General features: G+C 40.2%; 1 protein-coding gene across 4 annotated transcripts; it reads left to right on the top strand.

Moving 5' to 3' along the window:
• Positions 1 to 26: 26 nt before the first annotated feature.
• CEP70 (centrosomal protein 70) lies at positions 27 to 21,985 on the top strand. Of its 4 annotated transcripts, XM_048869124.2 has the most exons (19): positions 27 to 153; positions 1,084 to 1,161; positions 4,678 to 4,785; positions 5,145 to 5,244; positions 5,402 to 5,525; positions 5,953 to 6,133; positions 6,584 to 6,753; positions 7,853 to 7,912; positions 8,838 to 8,937; positions 9,286 to 9,374; positions 10,030 to 10,104; positions 11,711 to 11,813; positions 14,617 to 14,787; positions 15,802 to 15,945; positions 16,467 to 16,635; positions 18,776 to 18,890; positions 20,095 to 20,174; positions 21,483 to 21,570; positions 21,705 to 21,985. In XM_048869124.2, exons 2-18 carry the CDS (start codon positions 1,153 to 1,155, stop codon positions 21,542 to 21,544), a joined length of 1,860 nt encoding a protein of 619 aa, XP_048725081.2. In that variant the 5' UTR covers positions 27 to 153; positions 1,084 to 1,152; the 3' UTR covers positions 21,545 to 21,570; positions 21,705 to 21,985. The 4 variants fall into 4 exon arrangements, with proteins under 4 accessions (XP_048725081.2, XP_048725080.2, XP_048725082.2 ...); XM_048869123.2 differs by lacking the exon at positions 21,705 to 21,985 and having other exon boundaries at positions 21,483 to 21,677; XM_048869125.2 differs by lacking the exon at positions 21,705 to 21,985 and having other exon boundaries at positions 8,841 to 8,937; positions 21,483 to 21,677.
• Positions 21,986 to 22,132: the final 147 nt, after the last annotated feature.

Here is a 22,132-nt window from a genome sequence, read left to right on the forward strand (position 1 = left end):
GCTCCGCGCCCTGGGAGGGGCGGCTCCGCCCTCCCCATCCCGCTGCTCGGGGCCAATCGCCGCCCTCTGCCCCGCCTCTGTAACGGCCGCGGAGCGTGTGGCGGGGCTGGAGGCAGAGGCCGCCCAGGGGAGGAGGGTCGGGAAGCGGCCAGGGTACGCGGTGTGGCGGGGCTGGTGGCCGAGAGAACAGCCGGGAGGGGGAGGGAACGTGTTGGGGGAGCTGTGATCGGACTGGGAGGTACCTCCCGCTAGTACAGGTACAGCCATAGCCTGCCTGGCTCGGCTCGGCTCGGCTCGGCCCGGCCCGGCCCGCGGAGTGTATTTCCCATCCTCGCCAGGCCTTGGGCCGCCTGGCCTGACCCCTCCGCGCGTCTGATTAGCGCCCGACCCCCGCCGGCCCAGCTTCTTCCCGTATTGGGCCCAGCAGCTGAGTGAGACAAGGTGGGGGCGGCAAGATCTTGTACTGGACCACTTCTGTCTCTTTCACCGAGAGAAGTTGACCCAGCCAAGGCAGTACCTCCCCCACCTTATCTCGCTAGTATCACCCCTTGTAGCGCGCCAGCAGGTACCAGGCACTTGGTAGAAAGGACTGGAGAGTGTAGCTGCTAGGTAGAGACTCAAAGGAGAGGAGGTAGCATGTACGGCCAAGCTTGAGCACACTCACACAGCCTAGTAGTTTGACAGTTTTTGTTTGGTAAAGGAATAGGGATTTTTAGCCATCTCGCCTGGTAACACAGAGTAAAGAAGCAGGCATTTAACTAGCTGTCCTTGGCCAAAATACCCCATCCACTGTTGTGTTGTATGCCAGCTGTCTGTCTTGAGGCTCTAGAGTCTGCTGCTATATGTGCATTGATTGGTCTGTATACTATCCTGGATTACATACTGTGGTATCTGTCTACAGTTAAAATGCTTTGGCATCTTTTGTGATGCAAAATCATGATGTCTGGGGCCAAACCTCTTCTGCACAATACCTATAAATGCCATTGTCTGGCAATGAAGGATTGTGCAAAATATGTATTGCAGGGTACAACTCAGTGTTGTTTTCTGACTTTTGTTGTTTTCTCTCCTTTGATACTTGAACAGCTTCCGATCAGAGATCAGTTTGATAATTTAACAATCTGGCAGTGAAAACCAACAGCACAGGAGTAACTTATGACTGAGGTATAGTACTAATTAATCTGAACTCTATATTACACCATAGAATTTATTTATTAAAGTTTATCTGCTGGATGCTTCTTTGTGTTAAAATTTCTGGAATTAGCAAATTGGCAGGCTATAGTGGACAGAACTGTCAAAGATGGTAGGCCCACAATTTGACCTACAGTACTGTTACCGTTTTGCAAAAAATAACCCTAGCCTTTCACCCTAAACAAAAAACTAAAGTACATTGCAAACACAGCACATGATAAGCCAAAAAGACTAATAATTTTCCAATATGAACTGCTGCATGTCCATACACCTCCACGTGGTAATTCATTAAAATCCTTCTGGGAATATGTCTACACTGCGAAGTTGTCAACAAAACTTCTATCTTTCACGGGTACTTAAACCCCAACCCCACCCCTGGCGAAAGACAAAAATTTTTGCAACGCAAGTGGTAATGTGAATGCGGCTTTGTTGGCAGGAGCACACTCTTGCTGACAAAGCTAATGCCGTTTGCAGGACTGAAAGTATTTTTGTCAGCAAAAGTGCCGACAAAGCGTTTACACACACTGACTTTTAGCAACAAGGCTGTGTCGACACAGCCTTGTCGCTAAAAGCTGTGTAATGTAGACAAGCCCTGGGTGTGACTTTCAAGAGGGTTGAACACTCACAACTGCTATTCAGTTCTGAAATCAGGCTCTATCTGTATAAATACAGCCACTATAGTATTTTGTTGCATTCTCTAGCTACCAAATGAAAATGCAGGCAATTATCACTATAGGAAGGAAGAGAGAAAGCAGTGAGTTTATAGAAATGCCCCTGGCCCACACTATTTGTAGGATTGCTCATAATTAATGTTCTTACTTTTAAATTAAAAGAATTACACTAAATTCTGTTTTGAATGGATGATTTTGGCAAAGATTTTCAAGAATAGAGTCCAGATCTTCAAAGGCATTTAAGCTCCTAACTTCCATTGAAATCAGTACCTAAAATAACAGAACACCACTAGCCGTCACCTTCAGCCCCCAACTAAAACCCCTCCAACGCATTATCAAGGATCTACAACCTATCCTGAAGGATGACTCAATACTCTCACAAATCTTGGGAGACAGGCCAGTCCTTGCCTACAGACAGTCCCCCAACCTGAAGCAAATACTCACCAGCAACCACATACCACACAACAGAACCAGGTTTCAGAGTAACAGCCGTGTTAGTCTGTATTCACAAAAAGAAAAGGAGTACTTGTGGCACCTTAGAGACTAAATAAATTGGTTAGTCTCTAAGGTGCCACAAGTACTCCTTTTCTTTTTACATCAGAACCACTAACCCAGGAACCTATCCTTGCAACAAAGCCCGTTGCCAACTGTGCCCACATATCTATTCAGGGGACACCATCACAGGACCTAATAACAGCCACACTATCAGAGGCTCGTTCACCTGCACATCTACCAATGTGATATATGCCATCATGTGCCAGCAATGCCCCTCTGCCATGTACATTGGTCAAACTGGACAGTCTCTACGTAAAAGAATAAATGGACACAAATCAGATGTCAAGAATTATAACATTCATAAACCAGTCGGAGAACACTTCAATCTCTCTGGTCACGCGATTACAGACATGAAAGTTGCGATATTACAACAGAAAAACTTCAAATCCAGACTCCAGCGAGAGACTGCTGAATTGGAATTCATTTGCAAATTGGATACAATTAACTTAGGCTTGAATAGAGACTGGGAGTGGCTAAGTCATTATGCAAGGTAACCTATTTCCGCTTGTTTTCCTAACTACCCCCCCCCCCAAGATGTTCTTGTTAAACCCTGGATTTGTGCTGGAAATGGCCCACCTTGATTATCTGACACATTGTAAGGAGAGTGATCACTTTAGATAAGCTATTACCAGCAGGAGAGTGGGGTGGGGGGAGAGAAAACCTTTTGTAGTGATAAACACCCATTTTTTCATGATTTGTGTGTATAAAAACAAGCATCTTCTTTATTTTCCACAGTATGCATCCAATGACGTGAGCTGTAGCTCACGAAAGCTTATGCTCAAATAAATTGGTTAGTCTCTAAGGTGCTACAAGTACTCCTTTTCTTTTTGCGAATACAGACTAACACGGCTGTTACTCTGAAACCTGGAAATACTTTTGAGGATCTGAACTTCCACTGAAATCAATGGAAGTTAGGAGCCTAAATATCTTTGAGGATCTGGGCCTATGTGCCTAAAGTTAGACTCCTAAAGCCATATTGAATTACCGAAATAAGTGTCTTAATTTTCAGAAGTGCTGAGCAACCAGCATCCTCCACTGATTTCAGATTTTTAAAGTTTTTGGCCTTTTATTAATGGTTCTCTGTAAATTGAATTAAGAAAAATATGCCTGCTTCAAAATTATAGTTTTTAGACCTCAGTGTGAGAAGTTTATAAAAACATTTGGCCTCATCCTGCAGTCCATTTTGATGTCAGTAGGCATTTTGGCCTAAATTTTCAAGAGTGAGTAATTATTTGGAGTACCTCAGTTTTCCCTAAAAGGGCCTGATTTTCTGAGGTAGGGTACTCAGCCCTTTTTGACAATCTGGGCCCTTCTAAGCTGTCGCCCCAAAACTAAGGTGCTCCAGATCACTAACCACTCTTGGAAAATTTAGGTCTTTGCATTCGGAAAGACTGGAGGATTGGGCCAATGGACAGACAAGCACTTGCAACATTTCTGTGAGGTAGGGTGAATCTAGTTCATGTTTTACGTATGCAGAAACACGATCTAACCTAGTATTTTCACAAATTTCCTAAATGGAAAAAAGGTCACTGTGAATCAGTGGTAGAACCATTATTATATCTTTGGAGCTCTTCTGCCTAGGTCTGTGTTTGGTTCATGCAGTGCTTGGTGTGTGCCATATACAAGGCCTGTTGGTTTTTATTTTTAATTTATTTTAGTTTTCCCAGGAATTTGTGAGTATTTATAAAAAATAAAAATTGGTGAAAATTAGTGCAAAAAATTTACATCACAGCTTGCTGGGTAAATATCAGGGTTAATATTGGGGGACGGGAGGATGGGAAAAAAAGCAACAGATAGAGAAAAGTGGAAGAAATACAGGAGGTGAAGGAGCCGCCTCCTTATGTTGCCTCTTCCACTCCTTCTGCTTCTGGGCCCATTTTAGAAGCAGAGATGATGCTGAGCCACCATATCTTTCCAGAGTGGGGAGCTGGGTCCAGGGAGTTCTGGCACTACTATTTTGTTAGGACTGGCGTGCTGATCTCTACTCACGCACATACTCGTGTATTTTCTGTACCATTGCCTTTCTTTAATAGACAGCCTCACATTTACACTTAGACTAGTTTATTGTTAACATAAATGCATCTACTTAATATAATGTATTTTCTTAACATAATCAGTATTTTCCTGTAAAATTCAGGTAAAAAACACATAGGCTTTTGTAAAATCCTGAACATTTTTGGTAAAAACTGAAAACAAAGGGCTTGACCGTATAGCAAGGATTAGAGGGCATTCAGCATATAACTTTTACTTTGTTCGTGTTCAGGTCCCACAAAGTTGTGCATTGTCAAGTAGTGCCCTAGCAGGCTCTATGCTGGTGACTCCAGCACAAAAGTCCGCTGAATCATGGAACTGGAATGCAATAGGGTGTCAGGTAAGTCTTTTTTTAAAAAAAGTAGAATGTGTAAATTTGCAAAGCTTTTCCCCCCTTTGAAATGTGAATATAGATTGTTTGGGGAGTTAGCATACAGTATTTAGTATACAGTTTGGTGCATTTTTCTTTACTTCTTGCACATCATCGCTGAAGGTGAACTGAAATCTTTTAAACTGCCAAGAAAGAGCTTAGGTGCTGAGTTCCTTTTATAACTGTGGCATGTTGTATTTTGTTGGTTGGCATTAGAAGAAGCATTCCATTGTGCACACAACTAGAGGGAATAGTAGAATTATTGAATACTATTAGATAACTCTCAGAATTCAGAGTCTTATCTCTTCTATCTCTCTTCCCATCTGTAGCAGGAGCAAGCAGAATGGGAAAAAGTAAACAAATTATTAGTGCGACATGGCTTAAAACCTGTGTGCCTTGCTAAACCAAGAAACAGCAGAAGTCTGTCAGGTAATGAAGTGCTGTTCTCTAGTAACTCTTATTATTTAAAAATATTAAACTTAAGTTCATAAATCGTCTTTTGATTTAACCTTCTACTTCCAGTGTTTATGGAGGTGCAAGTTGCCACTCCTTTTATCACTGTCTTGTCTATCTTAAATGTCTACAGATATGATTGTTTTAGATAAGCACTCTTCACTGGGGATAAGACTTGCATTGAAAACACTGGTGGAAGACACTGAACGACAACAGAAAATGATGCATGGCCTTATAGAGGCTAATCGCCAGCTTAGGTAAGACTTACTGTCAGTGAAAAGGAGTTTTTCACAAATGTGAAAATGTGTGCAAGAGGCATACTTTCTTAAAAATTACCAAACCATTAGTTCAACTTTCCTTTTTCTGAGTTTTGGAGTTTTTATCCTCACTTAAGTCCAAATCCTTAGTTCTTTTGTATGGGATGTGTGGGATTTATGGGTCATGGTGGTACCAGATCAGCTGCTTTGCCATTACAGCTGCTGCTTCTGTAGTCCCCTTACTCGGGGTTCTGGCCAATGGAGCTGGCCTTCCTCACTACCCTACTTGCATGGGCTGCTACTGAGAGTCCCCTTGTGCCATGTCTTTGGGGCCTATCCTCCAGAAGTACCAGTATTTCACTACATTACTGAAGTCAGTTTATTATAAATGAAGGTAGGGCTCCATTTTTTTTTTTTTTTTAATTAGGGATGATATACGCCAGGAGAGAGGTCGAGCATGTCGACAGGAACAACGAGCCAAAGAGTTGGAAAATGTTGTGGAGAACATCAAATCCAAAATTTGTCAGCTGGAAGATGAGTGTATAGCTAAAGTTTGCCAGCAACAGAATGAAGTGAAAGAACTTCAGAAAGATCAGCAAGCTTCACAGGTGCTTCTAACAGTAACTATTTGGGGACTCAAACCACAAATGCTTTTGACTGGTTTAAAGGGCTTTTGAAATATTTTCAGTGATCAAAATAACAGATGTGAAAGTGATATGGAGTTTAAGGTCAGAAGGGACCACCAGATCATCTAGTCTGACCTCTTGTATATCACAGGCCACCAGCACTACCCATCACCCTTGCACTAAACCCAACAGTCACTGCAAATTGTTATACTGTTGTATTTATGGTTTTGAACCCCTATACAATTCTTTGAAGAGTAGGGTTGTAATAAAGAATAAAATTACCCCTCTTGCCCCACTTCTCCCACCTATTCACTACATGTAGACCGCAAGAACTTAGATTTTGTGAAACAATTGTAGTTTGCCAACTCTGTATCTTGTATGGCACATTGCGTGTAAAACTCCTTTTAGAATTTTCTTATCACCTATTTGCAGACAAAGTACCATCACCAAAATGAAAAGTTGCATGAACAGGAAGAGACTATTGCACATTTGCAGAAGGAGCTCCAGAAGGTTGGGATGGAAGAGCAGCAGCGCGTTGCCACACAGAACAAAATGTTCTGCCAGTTTTGCAAGCGAGCCCCAAAGTCTCTTTTGGATCAACGGTAAGCAACTCTTTACCACCATGGTCATAAGTGTGAGTCTGATAATATTCTATGTAAAATGAAGAAACCATTTTTAAATAGCTATTCATTATAGTATTGGGTAGAAAGCATGGCCAGTTTAGAAATTACATGTCCTTTTTACATATCTGTATAATAATTATTTATGTATAATAAAACTGAGTTGGGTGAGTAGTTTCATAGAGAAGAACAAAAATTACAGACCTTGTACGCTAGGTGGAAGCAAAGGGAAGAAAGTGACACACTTTCCATAATGAGTAGAGTTCTAAATGGAGACATGTGTAAAGTATACTACTATATAGGTTGATCCTATTCTGTATTTCTAAAAATTAGGATTTAAGCCGTTTTTTTTTAAAGAAAGCAGTCTCTGCAGCCTATCCATAAACATCCAAGGCAGTTTGTGGAGGTCGCCTAGACTGTTGCCTTCACAGAGGCTTATGTGAATTCCATAGAAATTCAATTGGCAAGCTCTGTACTCCCTGACTTCCTTGTTAATGTTGGATGAGCAGGGGTGAGGCAGTTCCTCAGGTTGACTGTTTGTTGGGAGAATTGTTCAATAATTGTGCCTTGCTATTTCTTTTAGTAGATAAGACAGCCTTTCATCTCCAGTTCGTGTCTGGTTTCTTTTTAAACGAGTGTCCATAGGCTAGCTGGCACTTGTATGATCAGAATCTCCCCTATTAGGGTACTCCAGTCCTAGGGCTTGAGGAACTTTGTCAGGCTGTTAGCCCTGATGGGGATCTATTTGCAATCTGTTAGTATGTGAGGTGCTCCTTACTGCCACAGATTTGGCTTTTAACTCTGCACAGCGAGCCAACCTTCTTTTGAATGGTTACCAATTTCAGCCTGGTACAGGGCTAGCACCTCTGGTTTGCATAGCCTAGAAAGTTATGGCTGTTTTGTGCTGCGTTCATTGAACTGATATAAGCAAGAAATGGCACAGACACGAAATTTGGGATATAAGCAATTGTATCAAGCGATTTTTGGTCACAATATTTTGATTACTATATTTTAAAATTACACAGAATAATTGCTTGTGGAATATTTTTAAAGTTTAAAATATGTTTCTTTCCTCCTTCAGGTTTCTTAGTCTAATTGATTATTATGAATCTCAAATTAATCAAATGAAAAAGGAACTAAGGTAGGATTAATCCTTTCATTAGTAACACTGTTGAATTTATGGTATATAAAGTTACATTACATACTTTTCCGATTGAAGTCCGATAGGAATTTTCCCCTGGACTTCAGTGGGAAGGCTCTAAGGGTCTCAGCATCCTTAGCTACTACTGAAACCATAGGCGTTGAGGGAGCTCAGCACCTCTTGAGAGGCACTGAGCACCTTTCAGGGTTTACCCCTAATTGAAAATTAAAGTGGTTAAATGATACATATGTGTTCCAAAAATTACTAGCATGTTAGAAGCAGCAAGAGACTATAATGGCCTTCAGGTTTAGATACTATGCCCTGATTCTCATCAGCATCCATTGTAATGGAAGAGTGAATGAAGAGTGAAAGGTGCACCACCTTTTCAGGTCCTAGATCATGGAGAGGTCTGGCAACCAGCTTTGTTCATGGCATAAGATAGAGTGGCCCAGAGATTACTCCAGCTTTTGTATCTGGCTGCCCACAGTCAGGAGGCCATTCTGCAGTCAGGAAGTGCAGAGCATATATATGCCCCAGCTCTGCTGCTTTTTCCTCTGGCTATTTCCCCCTGCGAGGGTCCAGGAGATAGAACTGCTATGCTGGGGAGTTCTAGCTGGTAGTGCAAAACATCCAGCATGTAACTGACCCAATCATCTGAGATGATCTGCTTGGAAATTGAGCAGTGTAATCTGCTTGCATTGGGCTTCCCTCTAGTTGTTCCAGGGCATTTGATTCAGTAAGTGAAATGCAGCCTGAGAGAAATTAAGAGGAGTGTGTGGTCTGAGAACGGAATGCTGTTCTGCTTTTCATCTTTCATTTGTGGTCACATCATTTAGTGTAACTTCTGTTGGTTAAGCAATTTATTCATGTGTATTGAATTTCAGTAAGATGGAGTTTGTTTATTTTCCCTCTTCTCCACCCAAAGCAGATATAAAAAAGATACAGATCATGTACAAGGAGAAGGAAAAAGCAAAGAAGAATTCTTAAATCTAGATGCCACACCTAACTATAGAGCACTGCTTACGGTATGGAACTGCTAGATATTAATAAATTCAGATGTTAAGACAATGGTTACACGTGGGGAAAAAATAAGTACTTGTTCTGTATTTATTTGATTTTATTCTTCTACTCCCACTCTTGTTGTCTGGGATTGTATGCTCCTAGGTTTGTTATTGTCTTAGCTTTTTATTCACATATCATCTAGCACAATGAGTTCTCTATCTTAACTAAGGTTTCTAGGTGCTATCATAATATACATATTACAATATCCTCTTGATTTTACAGTTTTATAGATGTAAAAGTGCACAGACCAGTTAGATGGGTGCTTTGATTATGTATTGATTGAAAAAATAAAGATGCAGTCTGTATTGCAGTCTTTCCAGGATCAGCTCATTGAGACAAAAGCCAGGAATGAACAACTTATGTGTGAAAATACAGATCTCAAGAAAGATCTGGAAACAAGGTGAGAAGTGGAAATTTGTCTTTGGCAAAAGACATTTCAACAGACTTTACAGCTTTTACAAGAAAAGAAACAAACACCATCATGATGCACCAGCAATTGTACAAATATACCAAGAAATCTGCTATTAAAAACAATGCATGGACTTATCTAAGATGCTGCAGCAGTAATTTGCTTTAAGCTTTAAAGAGAACCATCAGTTACTGCATTGAGCATCCTGTCTGATAGTCCTCCCCTATTGGGTACTTGCCCTTCATTTAGTGGTCAGAGGCAGAGGAACTGAAGCCATTCGCACATGTGGGAACCTGAGACCCCCTTGATGAGCTGACTGCCAGAAGCAGCTTGTAAGAATGGGATCTCTACACTAGTAGCATTGTTACTGCTGAGGCCCATTCTGCACTAGAAGAGGTTTGCTGGTATAGCTCTACAAGCAAATCCTCCTAGTGTATACACAACTAATAGCAATAAAAGCGCTTTTATACCAGCAAATCCCCCAAAACCCTGTGTAAACAGTCTTCTTGTGGATACAGAAATACTACAAAATGAATCATACTCCCAATACACGTTGCTGTACTAGCAAGCGTTTCCAGTGTAACCCTGACTTACAGGTAGACATCAGTAAAGTATGATGTATAATAAAATATTTTCTTTCCAACAGACCAACTTCACAGGACTTAAAACTTTGCAAGCAGCAAGTGAAGAAATTGGAGAAAATGCTAAAGAAAAATATCAGGTAAGTATATTTAACTTTGAAACACATAGTAATGAATGTTTACATTCTCTGGTCTTTTAAAAGTGAAGGTGTTGTACTGTGTACAATTTATACGCTGGCTCATGAACCTGTTCCACGTTGTCATTCATGAGACTGTGGTTTATGACCAATATTTTGCTGTACATATGGAGAAATCTGATGAATCTCTGAAATGATGGGATGACATCCAAAGAAGAGAGCTGACAGTTCAGCTCTGGGCCCCATCTACCCTAGGTTTAAAACAATGTTGTTTCCATTGGTTTTTAACATAGTTTCAGACAACATGAGAAAGGTGCCAAACCATTCTGGTGTTTTTGGGAAGTTTACAAACTGTTCCAGCTATCTAGGCTAGGGTACTATTTCTAACCCAATTAGGTCACATCCACACCGGTTGAATAAGCTGTTAGATACAATTTTTGTTGCAACCTTTTTAAGCAAGAGTTTTAAAAGTTAGAAACCTAGCATAGCTGGAGGAGGTTTTTGTCTGTAGCCTCATTTGACCAGATGTTTTCTCAAAAAGTAATCCTGTTTTTGCGCGCACGTTTGTGTATATGTGGAGTACCATCTGCGCACCTAGTTATACAGAACTTGGAAGACACATAGCTTATATACACAACTTCAGGGTGTGAACTTCCAGAGATATGCAACGTTTTCTCATCTGTTAATTTTAATATATAATGTGGGTGGTGGATTTATACTGACAGGCTTCTCAGAATAAGTGCATCTTGAGGAGAGGTTGTTTGCCTCACGCAGTAAGAAAAAGAAGGTGTTCAGGAGGCAGTATGTAAGGAAGGCACTCTAATACTGTATCAAAGAGTGCTATAAAAATGTTCAAATGCCTATAAAAACTGAAGACCAAATTCTGTGGTCCCTACACAAGTAAAATTCTCATTAATTTCAATTAATTGACCACTGTAAGAACTGCAAGAATTTTTCCATTAAAGGTGGGGACAGCTTGCAAAGAGTAGGTGTGCATCTGAATTTAGAAAGGGATGGCAGTGGAGAAGTAGACTGGAATAAAATTGTGTAGTACCTTGAAGGTTAAGAGCAGAAACTTCTGAGGTTAGATGATGATACTTGAGTTTAGTAGTCTTACTCCTCAAATACTTGATGTCTCTGGGATTTATTGTATAGTCAGATACTGCTCAACATAATGAGGGTAACACAATCTAGCCCTTGCTAATTCATGCTAAACATAGTTTAAATTTGGTGGTTGCTAGGACAGTTTCATCCTTGGGTACTCTTATGTTGTATAATACTGGGCATATTGACCTTGCACCATCTAATTACAACTGGGGAATAGTGTGTTAGTGAGTTCAGTGTCAGCTTTTACATTTGAATTTTCATAAGTTTAGGGTTTAGGGCACAACTTTTAACTTTAAAACTTTCTATTTAAGATGATCTGATTTCAGTAATATGATGCAAATGAAAAAAGTGTATGTATAATGCAGTCTGTGTAACTATAAGGAGACTAAAAAAGATAGAGATTTTAGCTGTAAGTGCCAGTGTATTTTTCCTCTACTCAGGTTGAAACTAAATGCTGCTTTGAGAGACCTTGTATGAAATGCTGTATTTGTTTTGCATGTAGATCATATGGGATTATTAGTGGAGAAAAGATAAAAGAAAACAATGAATCTGAGAGTATGACAGGAGAAGATCAGCTACAAGCAGGTTGCAGGAGATACTTACAGGTATAGATACACATTTCAAGTGCGTTGTGTTCAATTATAGCTAACTGTTCTATAATGAAACAAAAGACTAATCTCATATAACTATTTAAACTTAAGCATGTAGTGTTGTGATTCAGAGTTTTCATATGTAGTCCCATGCCTCATAGTGTCTAATAGTCAGCATTTTTGCACTAAGGATAAGGCTATTCAGCACGAACCTATTATAGTGTAAATTACCACATCAGATTGCAAGGAGGCAGAGAATGAATTGACAGAGCACAGAAGTGACAGTGCCTGAAACTCTTTCCCAGACAGAAGGCCTGCTCACCTCAATGCCCTTTGCAATACTTATGCTCCATGTTAAGGGCTTAAGAGGTGTGGAGGGACTGAAGTTGTTCCTCTGTACTGTGGGAAACTTCTTCCTACAAAAAATATAGTGGGTTAGCTAAACGTGAACTCGGGGGTAACAGTGTAATGAGGGATGAGTGTTACTGTGACATGCAAGGTGAGGTATGTTTGCATTTTTGTATTTATTATTTGTATTATGGTAGTGTCTTGGATCCCTAGTCATGGACCAGGATCCATTGCGCTAGGCCGGTGGTGGGCAACCTGCAGCCCATCAGGGTAATCTGCTGGAGAGCCGCAAAACGGTGTTTATATTGACCGTCCGCAGGCACAGCTGGCTGCAGCTCCCAGTGGCCGCGGTTTGCTGTTCCCGGCCACTGGGTGCTGCAGGCAGCCGTGCCTGCGGACGGTCAATGTAAACGCTGTCTCGCGGCCTGCCAGCAGATTACCCTGACGGGCTGCAGGTTGCCCACCATTGCGCTAGGCACTGTGCAAACACAGAACAAATATGTGGTTCCTGTCCCCAAAGAACTTACAATCTAAGTAAGCATTCTGACTTTCCCCTCTCCCCATCCGGACAAGGAAGTGCCGGCACAGTGCTCCTTTCACAGATTTAGCTCCTGCTGTTTTGCCTGCTGCTTGGCACAAGTAGGAGACAAAAAGAAGCATCTTAAGACATTTTTCACAGTTTCAAGCCCTTTACAAGTGAAGTTCCATTTGAACGCATGAAAATCGCTCTGACAGAAAATTGTGAAAGGCCCAAGATGGTACCACCATCTATGGCTTCTGTAACTTCCAGAGAAGTACACTTCATACCATCTACACAACCACTTATCCAGTGGCTGTCAATCAAATGCTGCAAATGTTTCTGAATAACTCAAATAGTGATTGGTAATGTCTAGCTACTGTAAAGAACAGAATTATCAGACACATAGATGAACATGGTATGTTGGGGAAGAGTCAACATGGCTTTTTTTAAGGAAAAATCATGCCTCACCAATCTATTAGAATTATTTGAGAGGTCAATGAGCATTTGGATAAGGGTGATCCAGTTGAGATAGTATACTTGAAAGCCTTTGACAAGGTCCCACCCCAAAGGCTCTTAAACAAAGTAAGCAGTTACAGGATAAGAGGGAAGGTCCTCATGGATCAATAACTAGTTAAAATATAGGAAACAAAGGGTAGGAATAAATAGTCAGTTTTCACAGTGGAAAGAGGTAAATAGTGGGGTCCCCCAAGAATCTGTACTGGGACCAGTGCTGTTCAAAATATTCATGAATGATCTAGAAAAGGGGCATAAAGAGTGAGGTGGCAAAGTTTGCAGACAATACAAAATTACTCAAGATAGTTAAGTCCAAAGCTGACTGCAAAGAGTTACAAAGTTGAGACACAGTCAATCTATGGAACTTTTGCCAGCGGATGTTGTAAGGCCAAAGGTATAACTGGGTTCAAAAAACAATTAGATAAATTCATGGAGGATAGGTCCAACAATGGCTATTACCCATGATGGTCAGGGATGCAACCCCATGCTGTGTGTGTCCCTAAACCGCCGACTGCCAGAAGCTGTGTTTGGACAATGGGATGGATCACCTGATAATTGCCTGTTCTGTTCATTCCCTCTGAAGCATCTGGCACCAACCACTGTTGGAAGACAAGATACTGGGCTAGATGGACATTGGTCTGACTCAGTATGGCCGTTCTTATGTTCTTATGTAGCTTTGCTTGGCCATTGGTGATGCATTCCATCACTTGGTAACACCAAAGGCAAGCAGTAATGCTCTAGAACAGGGCTGATGTGTTCGCCGTTAGTCAGCAACATTGCTATTACTGCTCCCTTTTTCTTCCCCAGCCTGCTTGGCAGTCATTACTCGATAAACCTCACTATTCTGTACCAGTGACCTATCTTTACCTCCTCCCCCATTTGTGTGGATTAGCGAGGTTCTCATGTTCACTTGAACAAACATAAAATGCTGCGTGTAAGTGCCATGAAAACAATTTCCAAAGGAAACAAGTGGTTATGTGCAATGGAATAGCATGTAAAAATTCTGGCTAAAATTTGCACATTTCATTGGTTGAATTTAAGTATGTATAACAGCAGATGTTGAGATGTGTTGTAATGCATACCAAACCTCCGTGAGTGAGGCTCTGTCCTTTGTGTACACCTGTTTTGAGGGCCTGCAAAATAACTTTTTGAAGCTTGTCTTGTAAGATTTTCTCTAGTCCTCTCTTGTGAAGTATGCACACTTTTTTTTTTTTTTTTTTTACTGTTAGTGAGCATTTTAGTAAGTGGCTTGTAAATGGTGATGTGACTGACTAGATCATTGTCTTTAAATCAGTTACATAGATTAGTGTTGAAGTATACAGATACACATTCACACTGTACAGTAGTAACTATTGAAACTATGATATAATTTCCTGGGCTAAATAACAGCATTGTGTTAATTATTTGAGTAATAAAAACATTTCTTTGGTTTTAAAGGTGCTGTCCAGGATTGATTCTGTTATAAGTAGTCCAAGAGCTCCTCTGGTAATATATAAGTGGAGTAAAGGGCCAGTCCAAAATTACATGAAAGAAAATGGACAAGAATGTGGTTTTGAGCACCTTCCTCCTACAGTGGAAATGTGGGCAGACCAGCTAATGTCCCTAAAGGTAATAAATTATTGTACTTCGCTTTGCATTCCTTAACAGGTGACCATCCCTTTTTTTCCATGTTCTACGTTAACATATGTAGCTTCCAAATCTATTATGGCTTAATTTTATTTTTAAAAAATTCTCATGTTATTATTCCAGTAACTTCGTTTACGTACCCTTTTAAAATGTTGTATCCCAGCTACAGCTAGGTGATTTTTTTTTTTTAATGGAAATTTGGTGACACTGAAGAACTTTACAAATTCATGTCTTTTGCCAGATGGTTCATGGAAAACCCCTTTTCCCAAAACAACTTAAAATCAAAATGTTTTGTTTCATTTCAAAAGTGGTTTCAGTTCTTCAGTTTATAACAACTTTTTGTTTGAAAATTTCTTGTAGTTTTTTTTTTTAAAATTCATTTGTGTAAAAATGGTCAAAATTGAAACAAAGATTTTCATTTGACCTGAAACTAATTTCAGAAAGTTTAAAAAAATTACCAATGAATTGAAAAAATTAATTATTAACCAAACTATAATCCTGTGGGATGGAAAAGGACTAAATATCTTCCTCCACCCAAATATTGTATCAGACAACACATTTGTATTACTCGTTAAGTAGTTTAAGAGTCCCTGGAAAAAATCATAGGATTTATATTCTGTGTATTTTATGTTCTAGTGTTCTCTCTCTTCCTTCTTGCCAGACTGTTGGCTTTTTGATGTAAATGAAGATTTTATGTTTTAATCCAATCCCACTGTAACAAACTGCTATCTGTTAACAAAATTATATCAACTACACTTTTTAAAAAAAAAATCACATGCACAGAGAACAGTGATGATTTACTTGAGTCTGAGAATAAACAAAGAGCTTCTGTTCACTGGTTTCATGGAAACTAAATCTACAATCTGTACCCCTGGGTTATGCATTTTGCATTAAATCAATCTACTTAATTCTTATTTATAAAAGTATTAATTGCCTGGTATTCTACTTTATTAAGACTTGTGCCTTATTTAACTGTTAAATTGTTCGTTGTTAAAGGACTTGCATAGGTCCCTGAGAAAGCTATCACTGGAGTTGGTGCCCTGGCACACTGTAGATACACATAACACTGAAAGCATTCGAGTTGAAGACCTACAATTCATAGTAGATACAATCTTGGAAGAAGTAGAAAATAAGGAAAAGGTAAGTTTTCAGAAGTTAAATGTTTTCCATATCAAAAGCTACTCTGAAATTCCTATTTGTATTCCTTGTATATTGATTAGAGTTGTGCATCTGGAAGCCTGTACAAGGTTTTGGAGCAAGATGCATGAAAATAAGTATTATGGCAAAAACTATTAACATAATTAATTAATATATTAATAGTTTAATCCCAGGTGTAACTCTGTTTAAATCAAAGGAATTAGACAAGGGATGGATTTGTCTTAAGACGTGTAATCATCATTTCTTCTCTTCCCTTATTTTGTCTATTTCTAAATCAGCAAAGAGAATCCTTAAATATATTCCCCAAACCATTAAAAAAGAACATTATTGGACATTTCTGGCTAGGAACTTTTAAAGTATATCTTTTGTCTGAATAAATTCATTCCTAATGTTCCTTTCATAAGAGAAGTCTATTTTTCTTCAGAGCCTAGTTTAAATATGTTCCATGGCTTAAAGGGTATTGTTAACTTTCTCTAACAAGTTATTTTTTGTGCTTGTTACAGAATGGCCAGATGCCTTCTTTACAAACACTGTATGCAATTGTGTCTCACTTCCAAAAGTTGTTTGATGTGAGTTCTCTGAATGGAGTTTATCCACGAATGAATGAAGTTTACACAAAGCTTGGAGAAATGACCAATGCTATGAGAAACCTGCATGAGCTCTTAGAACTAGGTAAGGACTTACTGCTTTTCACTTAGTCACTTTACAAGTAACTAAAAGTTGGTTGAGAAGAAGTTGGTCTTGACATAGAGAAGAGGATGCACTAGCTGTGTTGTGAAATGAGTAGTCAGTCAGTCACAAGGGTTTGTGAGAAGAAAAATAAAAACATGGCACAGCCACCACCCATTAGTCTGAAGAGGGGAAGCTCATCTGTTATGGATTGAAAGGATCGGTGCTATGCCACAGCTTTTTAACAGTCTCTTGGAGGAACCCTTCAGTGTGCCAGACCCCCAAGGAGTCCCATTCTTCCTTCAGGGTAAGCATCACTGCCTCCTAGACTCAAGGCTCTGGGCTCCAGCTCACCATGAGCTCTGCCCAGTGAGTCTAATTGAAATAGGCTCCCTGTAGAGACTTGTACAGAGACTAATGCTCCTCAGCAAATATTTACAGTGATACCCAAGCAGCTTTTTCAAAACAGTAGGATTTATTAGTCAACTGGAACACAGCATGGAAAGTCATTCGGTTAACATAAAGACATAAAGGTAAAAGCATAGTCCATTCTGGTCAAGCCAGAGCAAACCACCAGTTAAGTTGTAGCAGATTCCATCTTAGGCTCTGTCTCTTTTTCTGACCTTTTTAGTCATCCCCGTGAGAGAACAGCCAGCCTCTTCCAGAACCAGAAGTCTGCACTTATCCTTTGCTAGTCACATCCCAGCCCTTTGTTCTCGAGCTGGAGTTTCTCCTCGGTTTCTCTGCCGAGTGTGTCAGTTCATGAGTCATTGGTGCTTGCATTGTCTCTCTGGATCTCATGTTGATCTGGATTGATTTCAACCACTTCCTTAATGACTTTTCGTTCCACCCAGACAGCCAGGTGACACACACACCTGTGCAGGAGCAATGTTAACCCCCACTGGAGAGCAGTGCAAAGTATAGAAGGAAACTGAGGCACACACAGGCTTTGAAAAACATACAGAAAATTCCTGCTTTGTCACACCATCTGTGTGATTGTTGTTTGACCTGCAGCACTCTGTGACTGGGAAGAGGTGGTGATTGAATAATGAAGGAAAGCAAAGCGAGGAAGCTTTTGTTTTTTTCAAAATATTTAATTTAAAACAATAACATTTTATATTACATCTATCTATTGACCCTCTGATTGTTATACTTGTACATTTTACTCCTTTCTCTATGTGAAGGGCATAGAGTCTAAAAAGACAATTTTCATCTGCATTTGGAGATCTTCTAGCACGTATTGAGTGTTACTACAACTTAAATAACTGAATCTGTCCCCTTAAGAACAGCCATTCTCATGCTGTTGTAGACATCTTTTATGACTCTCCTCAGTGACTTTGCTTTTCCATGCCCAATTTTCAGTCTTTCGAGAGCTTGCTTAACCTTTTTTCTTCCTTGTACTATTTTTTACAAAAAATTAGAATGTCAAAAATGGATCTATCCGACTCAAGAGAACCTACTCAGTTACTCCCAGAAGGGAATAACTACCTTGCTTACTGGTTTTTGTGTGATCATGGACTAGCTGCTGCAAGAGTCTTTCCCAGCACACTTCCCATTTGACTTACCAGTGTGGACTAGCTGTTTGACTGCTCTGGGGGTGCATATGTAAATCAGTCAGAGTAAAATACTGATCAGCCATTATATTGGGAAACAAAGGTCAGTTGTGTAGCCTGTGTTTTAGAGGCAAAATAGATGGTTGTGGTCATTGCCTCTGGCAATTTTGGGTAGCCATGGAGATTGCCTTATTTCATCATTAATACATAGGAAGGGAGGACCTTCGGTGACTGAAGGAATTAATGTTACAGTAAGTGACTGGGAAAAATGGAGCTTTCTTCTGTCAGATCCTTGTTGCAGTTAGAAGACTTAATAGCTCAGCACATTTTATTCTTTAGACTGAATTTAACACCTTTGCAACAGAAATGCTTTCTGAGCCATTAAGAGATTCCTAACTCTAAAACAGCCGTACTGATCACCATGTTTTCAGCTAATAAAGTGAAGAATTACAAGTTCTACAGCTGGAGTATCCAGAAAGAGGTGTGAAAAGATTAGTGAAAGCAGGGATACTAGAATTGCTTTGTGCGTAGAATACAGTACTTCCATGTTGTTGCTATTTTGGAAGCTATGACACCTGTGTTCTTTCCAGATCATTCAGCCCCACCCGCTGTACTGGTGAACACTGTTGGAAAGCTATGTAAGGTAATTAATGAAAATGTGACTGGACAGGTAGAGCAGCTGCTGGGGACCCAAGACATCCAAAGGTATTTGGGCTTTTATAACAGGTGTAATAACACATGATTGAGTTATGAGAACTGGTTAGGATTACTTTATAACTTTCAGCATCACCATTTTAAACTCTTACACAAATGGACTGGAGAACTTGCTTCAGGAAAATATGTTTCCAGGCTGCACTGGGGGGGCCTAAAAATTAAGGCTAAAGTCAAGATCTAAAGTTTCCGCTTTACTTGAGAATATAGTCGGTTTAAACCAATATCCTATTAAAGTTGTGAATTTTACAAGGGAGACAAAAAACAAATATTGCATGTGTGACATAGGAAGAACTATTATTACAGTGGAAACATCTTAATGGGATACTCATTGGGAAACTGGTTGGTTGAGTTAATTGAATTGATCAGGCCTGTAAATACTTTTTAAAACTTCTTTTCTAGTTCATAATGTTTTCACTTGTGAAAAATGTGCATAGCTTTGGGGCTTGTCTGTGTGATTGAACCCCGAGTGGGAAAGAACGTTACAGGAGGCAGCTGCAGGTAGATAATGGTACATCAGGCTTTCCTCTTTACCTCCAGGACATTCAGTGAAAATGAAAGGTATCAAAGTTAACTGAAAGAAATCCTTTCACACAGTGTACAAGTAGCCTGTGAAACTCACTGGCTCAAGGTATAATTGGAGAAAGGAGTTTAAACAGGATATTTATATAGATAACAGGAACAGCCAGAGTCAGTAGTAGTCCCCTACTGCAAGATTTCTTGCACCTTCCTCTGAAATAGCTGGTACTAGTCCTTGTCAGACAATATACTGGATTATATATACAGACCACTGCTCCAATCCAATCCTGTAAAGCAAGAGTAGGGAAACCTTTTTTTCTATTGGGGCCACTGACCCACAGGAAAAAAAAATCAGCTGTGGGCCCCACAGAGCTCCACAGGGGGGGGTGGAGGCTTGGGGCTTCCCCTGCAGCAGGGCAAGCCAGTGCTCACCGCTCCAGCCCTGCAGGGACGCATGGAGGCTCGGGACTTCCATCCTGCAGCAGGGAGACTTGCCGTGGGCCGGATGAAATGAAGCAGCAGGCTGCAGGTTCCCCACCCCTATTGTAAAGAACAAAGCCATGTCTCTTACAGAAACTTCTTCCTTGGTTATGGCAAAACAGAATAAGTTTGCATGGTTCCTTTGTCTAAGTCATTTGTGCAGGACTATAGACTTAAAATTACAATTGACTCATTTCAGTATCATCAACAAATTGGAAGAACATGAAGACTTCTTTCCAGTATTTCAGGCACTTATTCAAGATTTACTTTGTATTTTAGGTAAGTCATTTTTACAAAATGGTTTCAGCCAGAATTTCCTCAACCCAAAATGACTTTCAGTGGAAAGTTTAATGTGTTGTATGTGTACATAGTCATGGTGTTGTTAGGCCTTAATTCCAAAGTGAGGGAGTGGGGCGAGTGATGGTCTGCCTCCACATCTCCCATTATTACTAGCATGCTATGTATTGCTTGTTGTAGGGCACTAGAATGGGGAGCCTCGGAGCGGGTGGGATAGAACAAATTGATCCTGGATCTTAACTATGAGGTTTGTAGTGAAGACATGCCATGTATACAGCCAGAGTTAACATGGGAGCTAAGGGAAACATAACAGCCTCCCACCACCCATCTGGCCCAAGTTTAGTGGTGCTTTCATCCCAGACTAGCTGGCTTATCTAGAGCTGTGGGCTGCTAACCTACCCATGCTGAGGTGAGGAGAGACTAAGCCACTCACATGCTGATAGTCCTACAAGTCCCCACCACATGTGCCCAGAAACTTATTAGGACAGAATCTGAGGCAGTAAGTGGAACTGTTCTTAGAAGTCTTAGTGACATAGGTTGAGTGCGGCTTCCCTTTCCCAACCCATTCTTGGATCATGCCTTCCTGAGTGAGAATTGCTGTTAAAGTATATAGTGAGTCATGCAGAAGAGATCTGTTTGTCACTTAACTGAAGGTGGGTGAAGAATTTAGTCCCACACATGTGCAGCATTATTAGCTATCAATCACCTGATTTCTGGTTGAAGAGTTTAGATGAAAATGTGTAGCTTCTTGCTAGTTATGTAAATAAGGGCTTACAGCTTGGCTGAGAGGTGCATACTGCAAATGGCTCCATGTTGCATTTCTACTTGTTTTTAGAGGGTCACAGCCAGTTTGAAAAACCTTTTTGATTGTTACACCTACTGTGATTAAACTTTTTTCCTTAAGATTTTATTTATGCGCAGTAGGAATCAGTTTGAGGGTACACACACTTCCCCAGGCCTTGCAGCATGATAGGAGTAGCACTGATTAGGCAACATGCAGCAGCTGGATGCAGGGAAAAAGTGGGCCTGACCATGACTTGTTGCTCTCAACTTCAGGAGTAGATGAGATGGGTTTGCACTAGCAACCTAAAGTCCTTGATTGTAGGCTAGCATTGAAAGACCTTGACTTGACAGCCCATCACTCAAGAGAACTTAAATTTTAGATTAGAACTATCAAGGTTTTATTCTCTGAAATAGGACATTTCTAACACTGAAGCTAAAACTTCAACTTGTAGGCCATATCACTTTCTGTATGTGTGTGTCACTCCTGTGCTCTTAACTTGTTTTCAGAAATCAGTAATCTGGATGACATTGTACCTGCTGTGCACAGTCTGAAATTGCTAGCTCGATGAAGATTTTAAATGTGTAAAACTCAGCTGTAAGTAAGACTAACAATTAATACATTTACAGCTACCTCCACCTTGTTTGATCTTAATGTACAGTTTTATAATGTTTTGACTAAAATAAAAGTTGAGTAAAATCTTTTCTCTGTTGCACTTTGTCTATGAGCAGGTTAGGGAAGAGATCATGGTTCTGAAAAAAGAAGGAACAGAAAACAGCTTCAGACCATCCCTGGCTGGATTGGGTAAACTATTAATCCTTTGGCTTCTAGATCTGTTGTAAACTCAAGTACTGCATGTAGAACTATGCTGTAGAGGTTTACTCAAAAGTACAACTAAACCACTTCACACCAATCACTGCAGAAAATACTGTATGAGAATTGCAAAAAAGACAAGGAGTACTTGTGGCACCTTACAGACTAACAAATTTATTTGAGCATAAGCTTTCGTGAGCTACAGCTCACTTCACTGGATGCATTCAGTGGATGAAGTGAGCTGTAGCTCATGAAAGCTTATGCTCAAATAAATTTGTCTCTAAGGTGCTACAAGTACTCCTTTTCTTTTTGCGAATACAGACTAACACGGCTGCTACTCTGAAAC

This window comes from Caretta caretta, chromosome 11, assembly GCF_965140235.1.
Source record: "Caretta caretta isolate rCarCar2 chromosome 11, rCarCar1.hap1, whole genome shotgun sequence".
In the NCBI taxonomy this organism is placed as follows: Eukaryota; Metazoa; Chordata; order Testudines; family Cheloniidae; genus Caretta; species Caretta caretta.

What these genes read in the sequence shown, in the direction of transcription:
- CEP70 (XM_048869124.2), top strand. An exon ending in AAACAGCAGAAGTCTGTCAG is followed by an intron (nt 5,245 to 5,401) that starts GTAATGAAGTGC and finishes AAATGTCTACAG; the next exon opens with ATATGATTGTTTTAGATAAG. An exon ending in CAAATGAAAAAGGAACTAAG is followed by an intron (nt 7,913 to 8,837) that starts GTAGGATTAATC and finishes CTCCACCCAAAG; the next exon opens with CAGATATAAAAAAGATACAG.